Source organism: Mizuhopecten yessoensis, unplaced genomic scaffold (genome assembly GCF_002113885.1).
Source record: "Mizuhopecten yessoensis strain PY_sf001 unplaced genomic scaffold, ASM211388v2 scaffold10275, whole genome shotgun sequence".
Classification (NCBI taxonomy): domain Eukaryota; kingdom Metazoa; phylum Mollusca; class Bivalvia; order Pectinida; family Pectinidae; genus Mizuhopecten; species Mizuhopecten yessoensis.
This window is the reverse complement of record NW_018408465.1, coordinates 2,551,926-2,565,807: the sequence shown is the minus strand read 5'-3', so window position 1 is coordinate 2,565,807 and position 13,882 is coordinate 2,551,926. Positions and strand designations below refer to the sequence as shown.

Below are 13,882 nucleotides of genomic sequence, written 5' to 3'. Positions count from 1 at the left end.
TTACGTGTTATCTATACTCCCACACCTGAAAAACGCATCGTATCTGTCGTGTTATTTACACAAACAAGATCGTTACTAACGTATGATTTATTGCACGTGCAAGATAGCAACATATTTTTGGCGGTATATTACCTTGTTAGGAATGATTCTTCCCGGTGGCTGATCAGTGGTATAGACAAAAAGGCGGTTAGGCGTTGATAAAGAGATCCTATTTATACTACAGAGTAGTTATCGCACGTCTAATATCATATTAATTTGAAAAATGTTTTCCTCTTTATAAATGGTAGCGCCAGCCATGATCAGCATAGGTAATGATATTTAAGCATAGAACACACAGATAAATGGCGAGATTTCCCGTTATTTGCCTAGCAGTACAACCACAATGCTGACGTGTTTAACGTCCCACTTATCTGTAAGGATTACAAGTGAAAAATGTATATGTCAGTCATTGGTATTACCTCTTAAAAACAAAAAATATAGGAGTCGTCATTTTTGACAGGTGTAATGATTTTTGACAGAACTTCTACTGATGTAATCATTATGATGTTTGCGGATAAATTGGGATTTAAAAGACAAGTAAAAACTCAATTCAATCATCGTCTTTGTGTAAACATCGGGGTCTGGTCGATGCATTTAGATATTTTGAAAATTACAATTTAAACATTTGACAAGTGAAATAGAGATTAACTCAGACACTTTAACGTCTCAGGTTCCTGAAAAATTACTCGGTGTCGTGTAAGAAATGAGGATCTTTCCGTGTTCTTTAATGCAAGAAAGCACAAAGGCAATGGTAAAACAGGGCTGAGATTATGACAGGGATGATCAGGGTCGGCACAGATACACCAAAAAAAAAAAGAAGACAAAAGCGACAGAATAAATGTGAAGAACATTCCTGGGGACCGAATGCGTAATCGATTATTATAGGTCAGAAAACATACGAATAACTATCATATACAGTACAGATTGTTTAACATGGATTTTCCCAATGACAAAAACTGAACGCGTGTTTAGGAATCTGATATAATCAGTAGACCAAGTGACTCTAAGGTAGACTTAAATGTCACGGAATACCTTTAAGACATACACTGATGTCGTGTCCCACCTAGATCTGACTTCAGATTACTGGGGACTCCACAAGCAGTGCAGCTCTGAAAGGATGGCTCTACAATGGAGATAATTTATCCTCGCTCAGATGCTTTTTCTGACGTGTTCGCCGGGGTACAGACAATGGACATATCATAATTAAACCTTACACAGTATAACGATGATATACACCCCATGTCTTTTAATGAACTGAATCCCTATCTGATAATTCTGTGTAGGGGATATACTCTTAATGTGTTTTCCGTTATATGTTATACAAAATCAGTCTAGAGCATTATTTTATTATCCAGTTAAATATTTAAGGGTATCTAAAATAATTGGAATATTGGAATTTATCGTTCAATCTCTTTTAGTATCTTGTGTACTCACCTGTGTTGTTTTTACCTGTCCAGTTGTCGGGGAGTTACTATCAAGCTGGGCTATAATAGCATATGTTTCCAGATGTATACACAGAGGAATGTCTGCTCAGATATAGATATATAACGTTTTTGTCATACTTTACTAAAATTTCAACATTATCTCACATTATTTTATAATCAAAATAAAAGTCAATCAGAAAAAAGAAAAAAGATCTCTGCATCACTATTGTTTTTTTTAATGCATTAAACATATTCAGTGTCTGAACTGTGTAAATTATTATACGGCTACTTGTGTCATTTACTGACACGAAAGCACCTTAATTAACAAATGCCTCAAGTTTCGTTACTGAAGAATGAAATATGAGCAAAGGTAACATTCTATAAAAAAAAACACCTTAATATATCAGAGATTTGGACCAATCACAACAAAGACGTCAACTGAAGTACAGTAATGTGTAAGAGAAGGGGAGCTTAGTTACAAAACTGGATGCCTCTAAAATGTTAATTCGTCAGGGGTTTAACTTATAAAAGTATATTCATTTCAATAAGATAATTTTAACAATAGTTCAGTTTGAATTAATAAGCATTGCGTGGTAAACAGTATTCATGAATTAGTTATTTTAGTGTCGGTAACATGAGGTACAGAATTTAATCAAACTGATCACATACATGATGTAATATGACTTTTACGTAAAGACTATAACAGCGTATAAAAATTACAATACTGTCTACATACAGACACTGTCCTGGATTTAATTATTAAATAACCAAGTATAATCTGATCGTTTTGCAAGATTTTAAGAAGCAAAATAGAAAAGAAAACACTCTGTATTATATGCACAAGGGCACTAATAAAAATGTAGTCCAAAAGGCAGTATTTTTTAGTCCAATTAAAGAAGCATTTTCACAACAGTTGACTATGAAAACCGCCTCCATGTGACATTTCTCCCTCACTGGAAGAAGTGATGTGTAATTACATATACAACAGATTTAATATATAAGACAAAAACTTATCTTCATACAAAAATGCAAACGACGGGAACTGAGAAATGTATAAATGGAATGGGGGGAAAAAATTCATAAATCTCCACAAAAAATCGGAAGCAAATCCAGATACTCTGGAGGAACGGCTTGTCCTAGATATTATTTACTATGTTTGTTGTGATCTATTTTTCTTATTATGTTCTCTTTGTCGTGTTACAGGTAACGGGTGTGGTGATCCAGGGTCGAGGTGACGGCAAGGAGTGGGTGACGACATTTAAGGTGTCCTACAGTATGGACGACTATAACGAGGAGTACGTCACTGACCAATACGGCAACCATAGGGTAAGTCTCCATGGCGACAGTATAAGTATTTGATGGTAAGACACGATCCGACTGTTCTACGCACGCGTAAAATAACTAGAATGACAGCAATATCCCACCGTGTCGCAAGATAGATAAAGGCTATAATTTGTGTAAATATATCAGGTCTTCCTTATGCGTTTTGTTTTATCCAGAGTTCTGATGCATTGTACAATTCCCGAAGACTAGAAGGGACTCTTAATTAATTATGTAGTGTTAAATCATGAATTTCGGTTACGTTACATAATTAAGTTTACATATATTATACCATTAAGAATATATAAATACAAATACTATTACAGGTGTTGGAGGGCAACACAGATGCCTACTCTGTAAAGCACGTGTACCTGGACCGACCAATCCTCGCTCGATACGTCAAGTTTCACACAGTGGCCTGGCACAAACATCCGAGCATGCGCGTGGAGGTTCAGGGCTGTCAATGTGAGTCGTTTTCTTCAATTATATGTATATCATTTATGTAATTATCTGCATATGGATCCGCATAAACGTGTTTTGTAGTATTTCTGCATTTATATGAAAACGTGTGAAATTAAAATAATGAATTCATAATATGCCAGCCAGCTGCAAAATGTTATGAAAAAAGGAACATTTCGTGACGACTGTGTATTTAAAATTCTAACATATTATAAACGTTTAATAATTCCATTATAATAGATTATTGTGTATATGGCTGCCACTGTAATACATAACATTGGACAGGGCTAGTAACAAACACTTTTTTATTTTGCTTGGCAGTGTGTAAAGAATATATAGGCCTTCCGCCGTACGGCCGGATCACAGCTTCCTCATCCGGGAAACAACGCCGGAAGAGCTCGTGTCAGCCAGAAGACGGAACCGTTCTCAGTAACAAGGGCTGGTGCGCGAGGCACAGTAGCAGTAAGTTTTAATAAATATCAACTTTCGTATTGAAGACCTTTAGTAAACACAGTAGGTGTAATAACTGGCTCAAGGTATCCATATCAAGGTAGCTTCATACACGAATTTATTTTAGGACAATTATCATGAGAATTACAAAATAAGAAAGCACGAACTAAAACATTTAGCAAGTCGAAGCAGAAAACCAAACATCGTTAGCTAATGACTGTATCATTTGGCCATTTCAACGATTTAGGATTCATCATTAGTAATAGAAGTCAAAAGAATGAAAATACATGTCAAATTCTATATATGTTCATATTTTGAAATGAGTTTATCATGGAAGTGTACGTAATGCGAGTGGTTGAGATAATGCTGTCGTATAACACTTTATATGAAAGTTATATCTATGTTGTTGACGGTGATTATTATTAACAGAAATACATGAATATTAATTAACACGATTCACCTAGCAAATTGTTGTACTTAAATAAGTCGTATCAGCCCTATTAAAAAAATGCGTCTTAGCGTATATAAGTTGCATTTGGTCAGCTCGTGTCGAGTGAGGTAGAAAGACTAGAGCGTGCTGAATCTCCTATCGGCCATGTATATGGTAAATGAGCATTGTATGGGATCAACACAATTACTCCCAGTGCAGTTTTTATAGAATAATATGATTTCATGAACCATTGAACGCGAACTATTTTTTTGAAGCGATAGGGTATCATAGCATCTAGCAGTGATCTGGTTAGCTCGGACAATGGAGCATTGACATGTGATGGCTGGACATCTAAAAAGAATATACATATTATCTCCTCTCCGGTCTCGGCGTTTTTTGCATGAGGTCTTTCAGGAATGTCGTTGTTTTCTCACTTTGTATACAGTGTGCGTGGTAATTTTCACAGGTAGAAGGTTCTGTCCTACACCAGACAATACACACACTGGTCCTCAGCCTAACTCAACATGTCAAGATGGTGTTGGTTCGCAGATCTGTAATTGAAACTAGTGTGCCCATCAACAATGAGCCACTAATTGGTTAACGTTCCGTTGCTAGTATATCTATTGATGTGTGAAGGGCATTTCTTGTGTCACGAATGTTGTAACCTTGTTAATGTTTTTATAAAACTACTTTACTCGACTACTACAGATGCCATTGTTTAACAGGAAATACCATATTGGGAGGGTTTTCCAAGGAGAGGTGTGCGCATGAATATACACACAAGAGACGTAGAGGGCATTTAGGTACAGGCGCGCTGTGTGTAATATACACAACCATTCAGTTGCCATACAAATATAGACAATAGGATGGGGAATGTTTTAATTTAGACCAGCGACAACAGAGTAAAGAAGACTTTAACATTAAAGTAAAAGTAAGGTTATATGTTATGTCTACTAAATACCACACACAGAAAACAAAGGCAGACATATCAAGAGACGGATTAGCAAGGCCGTAAATAAGCTTCAAGATAAAACAAACGTTTTAAAAGCTTGTTACGTTTTCACTACACACCTGCACAATTAAGTCCTATGTAGGTTATCCCCCATCATACTCCCTCCTATATAATCAACAACCATTTCCTTTGATTCAGGAGGTGCGTTTGTAATCCTTAGATAAAAGTGAATAAAAGACATGTTTAATGTTTAAGGCAGATTTTATACGACTCTTCTTATTAATGACGGAATAAAAACTAGATTTTCTATTAAAATGTAAATTAATATCGTAATATCAGTATTCTTTGTGGAAACCCTAATTTTAGAATCGTGTGTTACATATGATGCATCCATTATCAAAAGAGTGAGAATACCATTAAATCTGATGTATCCTTATATTTTCTTGTTTAAATCCCATTAAAGACAGAATTAACCTGCCGTGTGTGAAACTATACTAGTAAGAGAGTATATGATAAGTATGGTTTTCTGTTGTAGCTAACGAGTGGCTACAAGTAGATGTTGGTCCTCCCACCCTCATCACTGGTATCATTACCAAAGGACGAGCGGACAGTAAGAAACAGCACTGGGTCACTCGGTACAAGATATCCTACAGCAACGACACCCTGTTTTGGTACGAGTACAAAGACCCACAGCACACGGAGCCTCGGGTATGTGTACTATGTCATCACTTCATGTATAGTACTCCATCATGTTATCACTTTTTGTGTCATACTCAAATTATTGATCATTTCTTTGATTCATCTATTTAGCAAAAACGTCTTATCTTGTCGTTTACAGTACAGCTTCGTTTAAGAGAAATCATTTCATGTAAAGATATTACCATGCTCTTCACATTATGTCAAAGAATCGAATCAATTCAATACTTTTTATATTAGTCCATGAAAATGAATTATCCGTCTTATTATCTCATTATTACAACTTTTCGTTGGTTCTACTGTCATCATTGAGTACAGAACCACATTATGATGTATTATATGTATAAATACTTTGTTGAAAATATTACTATGTAATTTGACTCTCTGTCACTTCAACATGATCATGTTACTTCATGTCGTTCCATTTCGTCCTTAAACTGTTAATGAAAACCAGGAGTCATAACGAGGGGGGTCATTATGACAGTATGTCCATATAATCCAACACCTGTCGCAAATTGTCGCATTTGTTACCACACGATTGTCACGTAATCGTCACTTAATATCTTCTTATCACGTGCACTGAATCTATGGAAAACGGACACGTGACGAACACTGCCACGTGATCTAAAACAAAAACCAGCAATATGGCCCGGATATATTTTGAAGAGCACATGTATTTTGATCGACGTATATTTATTATCAATTAACGTTCACATCTAACACTGTACTGTATCGGTTTACCTGTAACACTCTGTGTATCTGTAACAGAATCAGCCACACGGGCATTATGTATTACAGATTAACAATGAGAAATGAAAGTGCAGTTGTTTATTGATAAACTCTCATTAACATATAATTGTCTTTGTTTAAATAACCTGTTAACAAAATCCACAATCACACACGATTCCATCGTAATGTAGTATTACACACGGTTCCATTGTACGATACAATTTCACAGGGTTCTACCCTAGTTTTAGAAATATGGAATCATAAAACATATGAAGTTATTTTCCCTACAGACATGACTAGTTTACAATTATAAGAGCTGTGTGTTAGTTCTACTAGAACCAATAGTGTTTAGCCTGGTAACGTAGTAAATCTTTGAAGTAGGTGTGATCCTAAAGTAATGATTAAAACCATTGACTGTAGCCTGTGAGCTATACTGGGAACTAGATTTCCTGTAGCCAGTACTGGTTGTTACCTTCTGTGTGTATAAGAATAGTGTAGGTACGTTTAGACAAATGCATTGATATCATCTTCATACTTTTCAGTAACTCCATTGCCTCCTCATACGATAATCATACCCATCACATTCCACCAGAAATTTCATTCTTACTTTAATACGCTTTTCTCAGCTCGTCAAATATCATTGTAACACCAGCTTTCATTATTACCACCTAAAACAATGACCTCTAATATATAACTAATAATGACAAAAGCAGATTATTATTTGTTGTTATTGTTCTTATGATATTTGTATATTGTTTATTTAATTTCTAACAATTTTGTCCAAACTGTTGCTTTGTATAATTTAATTTGCCAAATACGGAATTATTATTAATTACGTTTTATGTGTGCTTTGCTTAAGTTACAAGATCCAAATTGTCGCTATCATGTCACATCACACGTAACAACTTAACTACCAATGAAATACTTTAACCTTAATTGCAGTTTAACAACCATGCTAGTTCATAATGCCTTCCCTCCGAGGCGGTGGAACCCAAATGGAAAAGTCGTTATGTATCATTGTATTAGATGGGTGATTTGATGGGATGGTATTTCCCTTCTTTTTGGAATTTCTATAAATGCTCAACTGACATCTTCGTTTTTTAGCCTCAGAATCCGTGGTTATGGAAAACAGGGATTAACTCGTCTCGTCCGATATTAATACCTGACATATATACAGAAGATGGCCTGGTAAGAACTAACCCATACAGGTGGCGCTGTCTGTTCAAACTGACCTTTGGTGACACTGTGGATTTGCATATCATTTCATTCCGGGTCGTTTCGTTCATTGGAAATTGAAAATTATACAGTGATTATATAGTTATAGAATTTTGTTATAAGAGCCGTGAATGGTTAACATTTTGAAAAGATTATAGGTCAGAACGTGAAATGATGGATGAATGATGTCCTCTTGGTAATGGTATGCAATGTCACAGTTGCTACCGTCAGACTAGTAATGAGGAAGAAATGATCGTCATATCTTAGACATCTGTAGCTAACGGTATGAAGCAGCCTGGTCTCATTGTTCAACAAATGTATTTTTTAATGAATTAACTTATGTTTGAAAATATTTAATGAAAACAGCTTCTCAGCAGCTATTCTAGTGGAAATAAGACAATGTAGTTGGATTGTCATTTTATAGATTACCCATCTTCCAAATCATGCTTTAAAATTGAGATTTACTATCGGTTTGACCTTTAGATATAGTGAACAATTTAAAATTGTACGCATGGAATATTATTACACAACATATTGTTGAAATTTGAATTTGAAGCACATCACAATCTGCAAGCTAGCTTGTCACGTGCACTCCTTAAAAATGGTCAATGAAGTATTGTTTGACCGACACTTACGATTGGTCGCTCGGACGACTGCCGTGCCCGGAAATAACATTCATATCACATTGCATGCGTGCATGTCCACTGACCTAACATTGCATGTCAACTTACCGCTACCAGTAACCCTATCCCAATCATTTATACTAATTGGAATATTCTGTCAAGCCTTCTCTGACCTCTAACTATATTAATATGAATTAATTCTAACACGATGACTTTGGTATCAAATGCATGTGCAGGTAAATCCCCCATTCTTTATTATGTCTGACCATTAGAAATCGATCCCCACCACATGGTAAGATATTTGCCTTACAAGTAGTACACCTGATTTCTTGTTTTGCAACGTTCATTGCACGTGCGTTTGTTAACTGTTTCGAATCCCGGAGCATGATTCTACTACACTTCCGGAAGAACGCATGGAGACACCGGAAGTAGAATGCACCGACACAATTCGCACAATAGGATTAGGATGTCAGCACCAGTGCACTCATAGCCCATTTAATTAACACCCACTAATTGCCATGATTTCGATGGTATTTCAGCTTTTCGGTGGCAACAGCGATAAAAATACAGAAAGAGTTCATTATATCAACTCTCCGTTCGTCGCTCGCCACATCCGTTTCCACCCTCTGGAATGGCATGGAAAGATAAGCATGCGTGTCGGGTTGTATGGATGTCCTCATACAGGTACGTACATTCACTGAGTTCAGGCCAGGTGTAGGTAGTCGACTGTGTAATATAGGTGATGACCAGGACTGTCCGCAAAATATGTAAGGGGATTACTGTTTACTTAGGACACATTTATACAGACAACTCAAGCGTAAATAATCCTAAAGTGATTTGCATTCCCCCTATAGTGTCTAACTCTTGTTTATCGTTTACTTTGTTCTGTATACCCCGTCACATTAAACAGATAGGTTTTGTTTTGTTACAGTTATCAGTAATGTAGACTTTCATTGCCCTGGGAATGACCTTTTCGTATAAATCAAGGAGATATTTGAGAATGTATTGGCCAGAGTTCGGAAGGTCAAATGGATACATAGTCTATTCTTTGGAAGATACCCTAGGGAACCATAACAGTAGGCGTCTGTATTGTAACAGTCGTTTTGTTTCTAGTTTAATCTTTTGTCTGTTACATAAATAAGTGTCTAAGATGTAATTAACCTAGATTTATAAACTCGAGTGAGAGTGTTAAACTTCTCGGCACTAGATTGGCGTTTACTTCACATTTCTTGTAAAGCACTTTAATACACCAGACCATGTGACTTAGCCGTGTTATCGTTTGTGTCCTACAGGCGGCTGTGGTGATGCCTTCATGAGAGTGAACGAGGATACACCGTGTGGTAAGTAATGATTCATCAGTGTCAAGACACCTTAGATAATCCTTCAAATCAAATTCTCACATATATGTCTTTTTTGTTATTTTAACATCATTAAATGCTACTGCAAGGCTAATGATAAATAAGTCGTCCAAACACCTGATATGGTATGCAGCAACATATACAGGCTTGTGGTTTGTGCTAACACTCGGCGGGCCTACGACACCTCTTTCTTGTTATGCTGGATCCTCCCCCACAAATTAGTCCGATTCAGATTCGTATTATTTCATTCCTTGTATAAGACACATCGGAGAGTAGACATACATATAAAACGTACAGTATATCAGTCGTAGAGTCTATATGCATAGCTAAACAAAGTCTTTTAATACCTTATAAAGTAGAATAAACTGACTGATAATATCATAAGTATAACCACGGATAATAAATTGTCAACCGCTTTGAGAACCTGCGAACAAGGTTGTGATAAAGTGGTATATAAGAACCTCGAATTATTATTATTATTATATATTATTATGGTTCACCTCATTGTAGTTGAAAACCTGGCATACAAGAAAGAGGCTTGGATTAACAGCAAACGTCATTACAAACGTCATATCCGGAACAGGATCGTTCATGGGCATGCGTCGAGGGCTGTCGATGGTAGGATAGATGTGAGTCTTTCTAGCTGCACGATCCTCGATAATCTGTACGGCGACAACCCGATCTGGACAGTGGACATAGGCAAAATTAGCCCTATCTCCGGTGTAGTGATTTACACATGGCAGGATGGCGTACCCGTACCTGCTGAACCAGCCGCCGTGGAGTCAAGTAAGCATCAAAGCAATCTTCCATTGGCAAAGAAAAAGTTCTTTCTGGAACAAACCTGAATAACTCTTGGCGGGATTAATAAGATATTAAAATATTCCTAAATAACAGCGTTCTGATAGCAAAAGTTTAGATGTTAATAGGTTCAAATGTATAAATACAGTATAATTAATACCTATAATAAGTTGTGCAATTTTGATAATATTTCTTTTGTAAACAACTGAGTTTCATAACATCTTACCTGTTAAGAATATACATTTTTCATTTTTTTTCTGGGTTATTGCAAACACTGTATGTCATTTTCATCCGTTCATGATATAACACTATTCTGTAGTGAACTATTCTCTATTCCAGCTGAAGGTGGTACGCCGTATAAGGATGAAATGATGAACAACTTGGATCGGCTTATCATTTACGTGGATGACAAATCCAAAGGAGAAGATGACTCGAGTGTTTCTGGAAATATGTGCGGATATGTGTCCAAAATCAATGGAGCGTTATTCTCTCAGAAAATCCATGTACAATGCGTGCGCCCCCAGGACGGTCGGTACGTGTTGGTAGAGGCGTGGGGTGCCTCCAATAGTTGGAGCAGACTCTTCAGTGCTGTATTATGTGAGGTGATGGTCTATGCGTGATCCGCTTAATACTCCAACATAACTACCAAAAATAATGTCATAAACATGGAAACTGTTCCATTAGGAATCATATTACCGTGTTTAAACTCATTGTGATATTTCTTTTAACAGAAGATAAACATGCTTCTGATTTCGAGAAAAGACGAATATTTAAAAACAAATACTGCCAGTCATCTGAATAGAAGCAACTTTCAGATATACACGTGTTTTACAGGCCAACGGAATATATAGCACGGCCATATGTTAGAACGGGAGGTTTATCCAACTTCACGTGCAAATATATTGTCAACTGCATTATGGGAAACATGAATATCAGTATTCGATGTATGTTTGCCTTTTATGCATTACATCAAGGGTATTATCAACAACATCGTAACACTTATTATGGATACAAAACAACTGAAACCTGGCGTATATAGTTGGCTGCTTATTTCGAATGTGACCATCAACCATTGCACTTCGCATGTGCTAGTGTTTTCTGAGAGATTGTAATTTATTCTGTTTGGTTTATACCGACACGAAAGTGACGAGAACCAAACGCCATCTAGACAAAGGATGATGTTCTTGCTGACAAGGATCAACCAAGATGATGGCGACTTCACGGGCCACGCCTGCTCTGTTCAGCGTGACGGTTCAATGGACACGCGTCTACCATACACGGTAGAAGCCATCGAACCAGACAATTCACTCGGGAATATGACAGTGCGATACTCACAGTGGGATAACATGTACGGAGGATAGTGATGTGAATCGGTGCTATATAAAGCGGATTATCCTATAAGTACTAAGACTTGAAAGCAGAGGCACATTGTACAGGTACTGTACACAGGTGTGCTGAAGCACTGTTACCTGATGCGTGTCAAGCTGGACTGTACACAGGAGTATAATGAGAAACGTCACGATTGATGCGTTATACAGGTGTGTTTTAGAACACAGACACTCCCACTGTTGGTATCAAAGGAAGGAACTGCAACCCAGTTGATACAGTGCCTAGAACTACACAAAATGTTATTGGACGTTAATATGCCACGATTTCGAAGTCAACTCACGTGGAAGTTGCGTTAGGGTCCGTGCTATTATGTATCTAATACTTATTCCTCTGTAGTGTAAACTGTTCAGCATATAGTCAGTTGTGTACGCCGTATATCGGTATATCACATAGGTCACGTGTGTTATTCGTCATCATATGTGTGCATGCGCAGAACTAACGGATATAGGGAGAGCAGATTGTGATGACCAACTCATTTAAAACCGTATTATCAACCGAATGTATTATATACAATATCGCATTGTCGTAATATTAAGGGATATGAGGTGTATGATAACATTTTCTATAACGTTTTCTGTCAAAAGTATAACATAAATGCATTTTTTATTATTCATCGTTATCGAATCTCGAATGTCTTATTTTTTCTACGATAGTTTCCCGTGCTTCTGGAGCAGAACATGACGGCACTGTATGTAAGTCTTATCATCATCAGTGCATACCCTATTGTACCCAATACCTGTCAGCGAATATCTCGTGTAACCAGGGTATGTACTAACATATACACAGCATAATAACACGTGATCGGTCACGTGTCAATCGACCTATACGACAAGTTGTATCGATTTCATCAGCGCTATATATATAATAATAATAAAGTATATTGAACGAGAAACCCGATACGATATCGACGGGACATCGCTATGTGACATATGAAAACGGTGCACGATTTAATTGTGCATTATTAATTAGAAATTGTTAGGACTAACACATTTGGAAGATACTACCCGACAGCCTTGTGCGTTGTATACAACTGTATGGGGTATCCATACATACGGGAACTTCTGTCCCGTCACATGAATGGTTGATTAGAATGAAAGTATATTAACTTACTTTTGAAAGGAATTTCTCTGAATATTCAAGCCACTGCCAAAAAAACAACACTGACGTTGCACTGAAACATTACCTCCAGTGAATGGGTAAAAATGAAATGCTTGTACGTTCAGAGAAGTCTTTTTTGAATATGTGCGAGTGATATTCAAAATTAATTTGGTATTTCTTCTACGAAAATTGATATGTATATAACTGAGAATGTGGTCTTTGATACTAGTGTCTAGTGTATGGACTGAATATTGTTGTACGGTTACCGTAGTAATGCTTGTAAATAGGTTATTGTTATCGATATTATTTATATTTATTCATATCGTCATTGCGCATGTCTGAGTGCTCGAGTGTTAGGTTCCGGTTATCGCTACACAAATGTTCTAGTTCGGTGCTTGACGTAAAAAATATAATATCAAAGCTGATTAAAGTTTAATTTGATATTTTTGAATCGGTCAGTATCATTATATTTTCCAAAGATATCAAAATAAAATTTAGTTGTCTTTTAAAAAATATAAAGTTGACCTAATCCAACCGACGGTCTCTATTAAAAGCTAAAACTGAAGCATTTGTGTGGCAATACCCTGCAGATAAATGTGGATGAAAAGTTTTGTTTTTGTAAATTTCGTATTATATCACAAGAATAGTCCGATGATGAGTTTGATTACAAAGAGAAAGGAGAACTCTTGTGAGCTCTTCCCATTTAAACATTAAATCCAAAACGTGTACCGTGCATGACTAACATGTCCTCCCCGTATATTGTAGTGCCGAAATGCCCGCATCATAATGGTTGTACTCATTTTTATCAAAAACGTTAAATTGACGATTTCGAAAACCCGAAAGTATAACGGAAAAGTGTAAAATCCAAAAGAATCACAGGAGAGTGTTATGATTGGCTTTTT

General features: G+C 36.6%; 1 protein-coding gene across 3 annotated transcripts in view; it reads left to right on the top strand.

The window, feature by feature from the left end:
- The window catches only part of LOC110459991 (lactadherin-like), a 69,183-nt gene extending 55,532 nt beyond the window's left edge, over positions 1 to 13,651 (top strand). For 2 of the 3 annotated variants that reach the window (XM_021512661.1, XM_021512660.1), the window contains 9 exons: positions 2,667 to 2,789; positions 3,110 to 3,248; positions 3,564 to 3,704; positions 5,610 to 5,782; positions 7,604 to 7,687; positions 8,877 to 9,021; positions 9,630 to 9,677; positions 10,206 to 10,481; positions 10,833 to 13,651. In XM_021512661.1, coding sequence (XP_021368336.1) covers positions 2,667 to 2,789; positions 3,110 to 3,248; positions 3,564 to 3,704; positions 5,610 to 5,782; positions 7,604 to 7,687; positions 8,877 to 9,021; positions 9,630 to 9,677; positions 10,206 to 10,481; positions 10,833 to 11,113 — 1,410 coding nt within the window. In that variant the 3' untranslated portion in view covers positions 11,114 to 13,651. The remainder of the gene's footprint in view (positions 1 to 2,666; positions 2,790 to 3,109; positions 3,249 to 3,563; positions 3,705 to 5,609; positions 5,783 to 7,603; positions 7,688 to 8,876; positions 9,022 to 9,629; positions 9,678 to 10,205; positions 10,482 to 10,832) is intronic. The other variant, XM_021512662.1, reaches the window with a different exon arrangement.
- Positions 13,652 to 13,882: the final 231 nt, after the last annotated feature.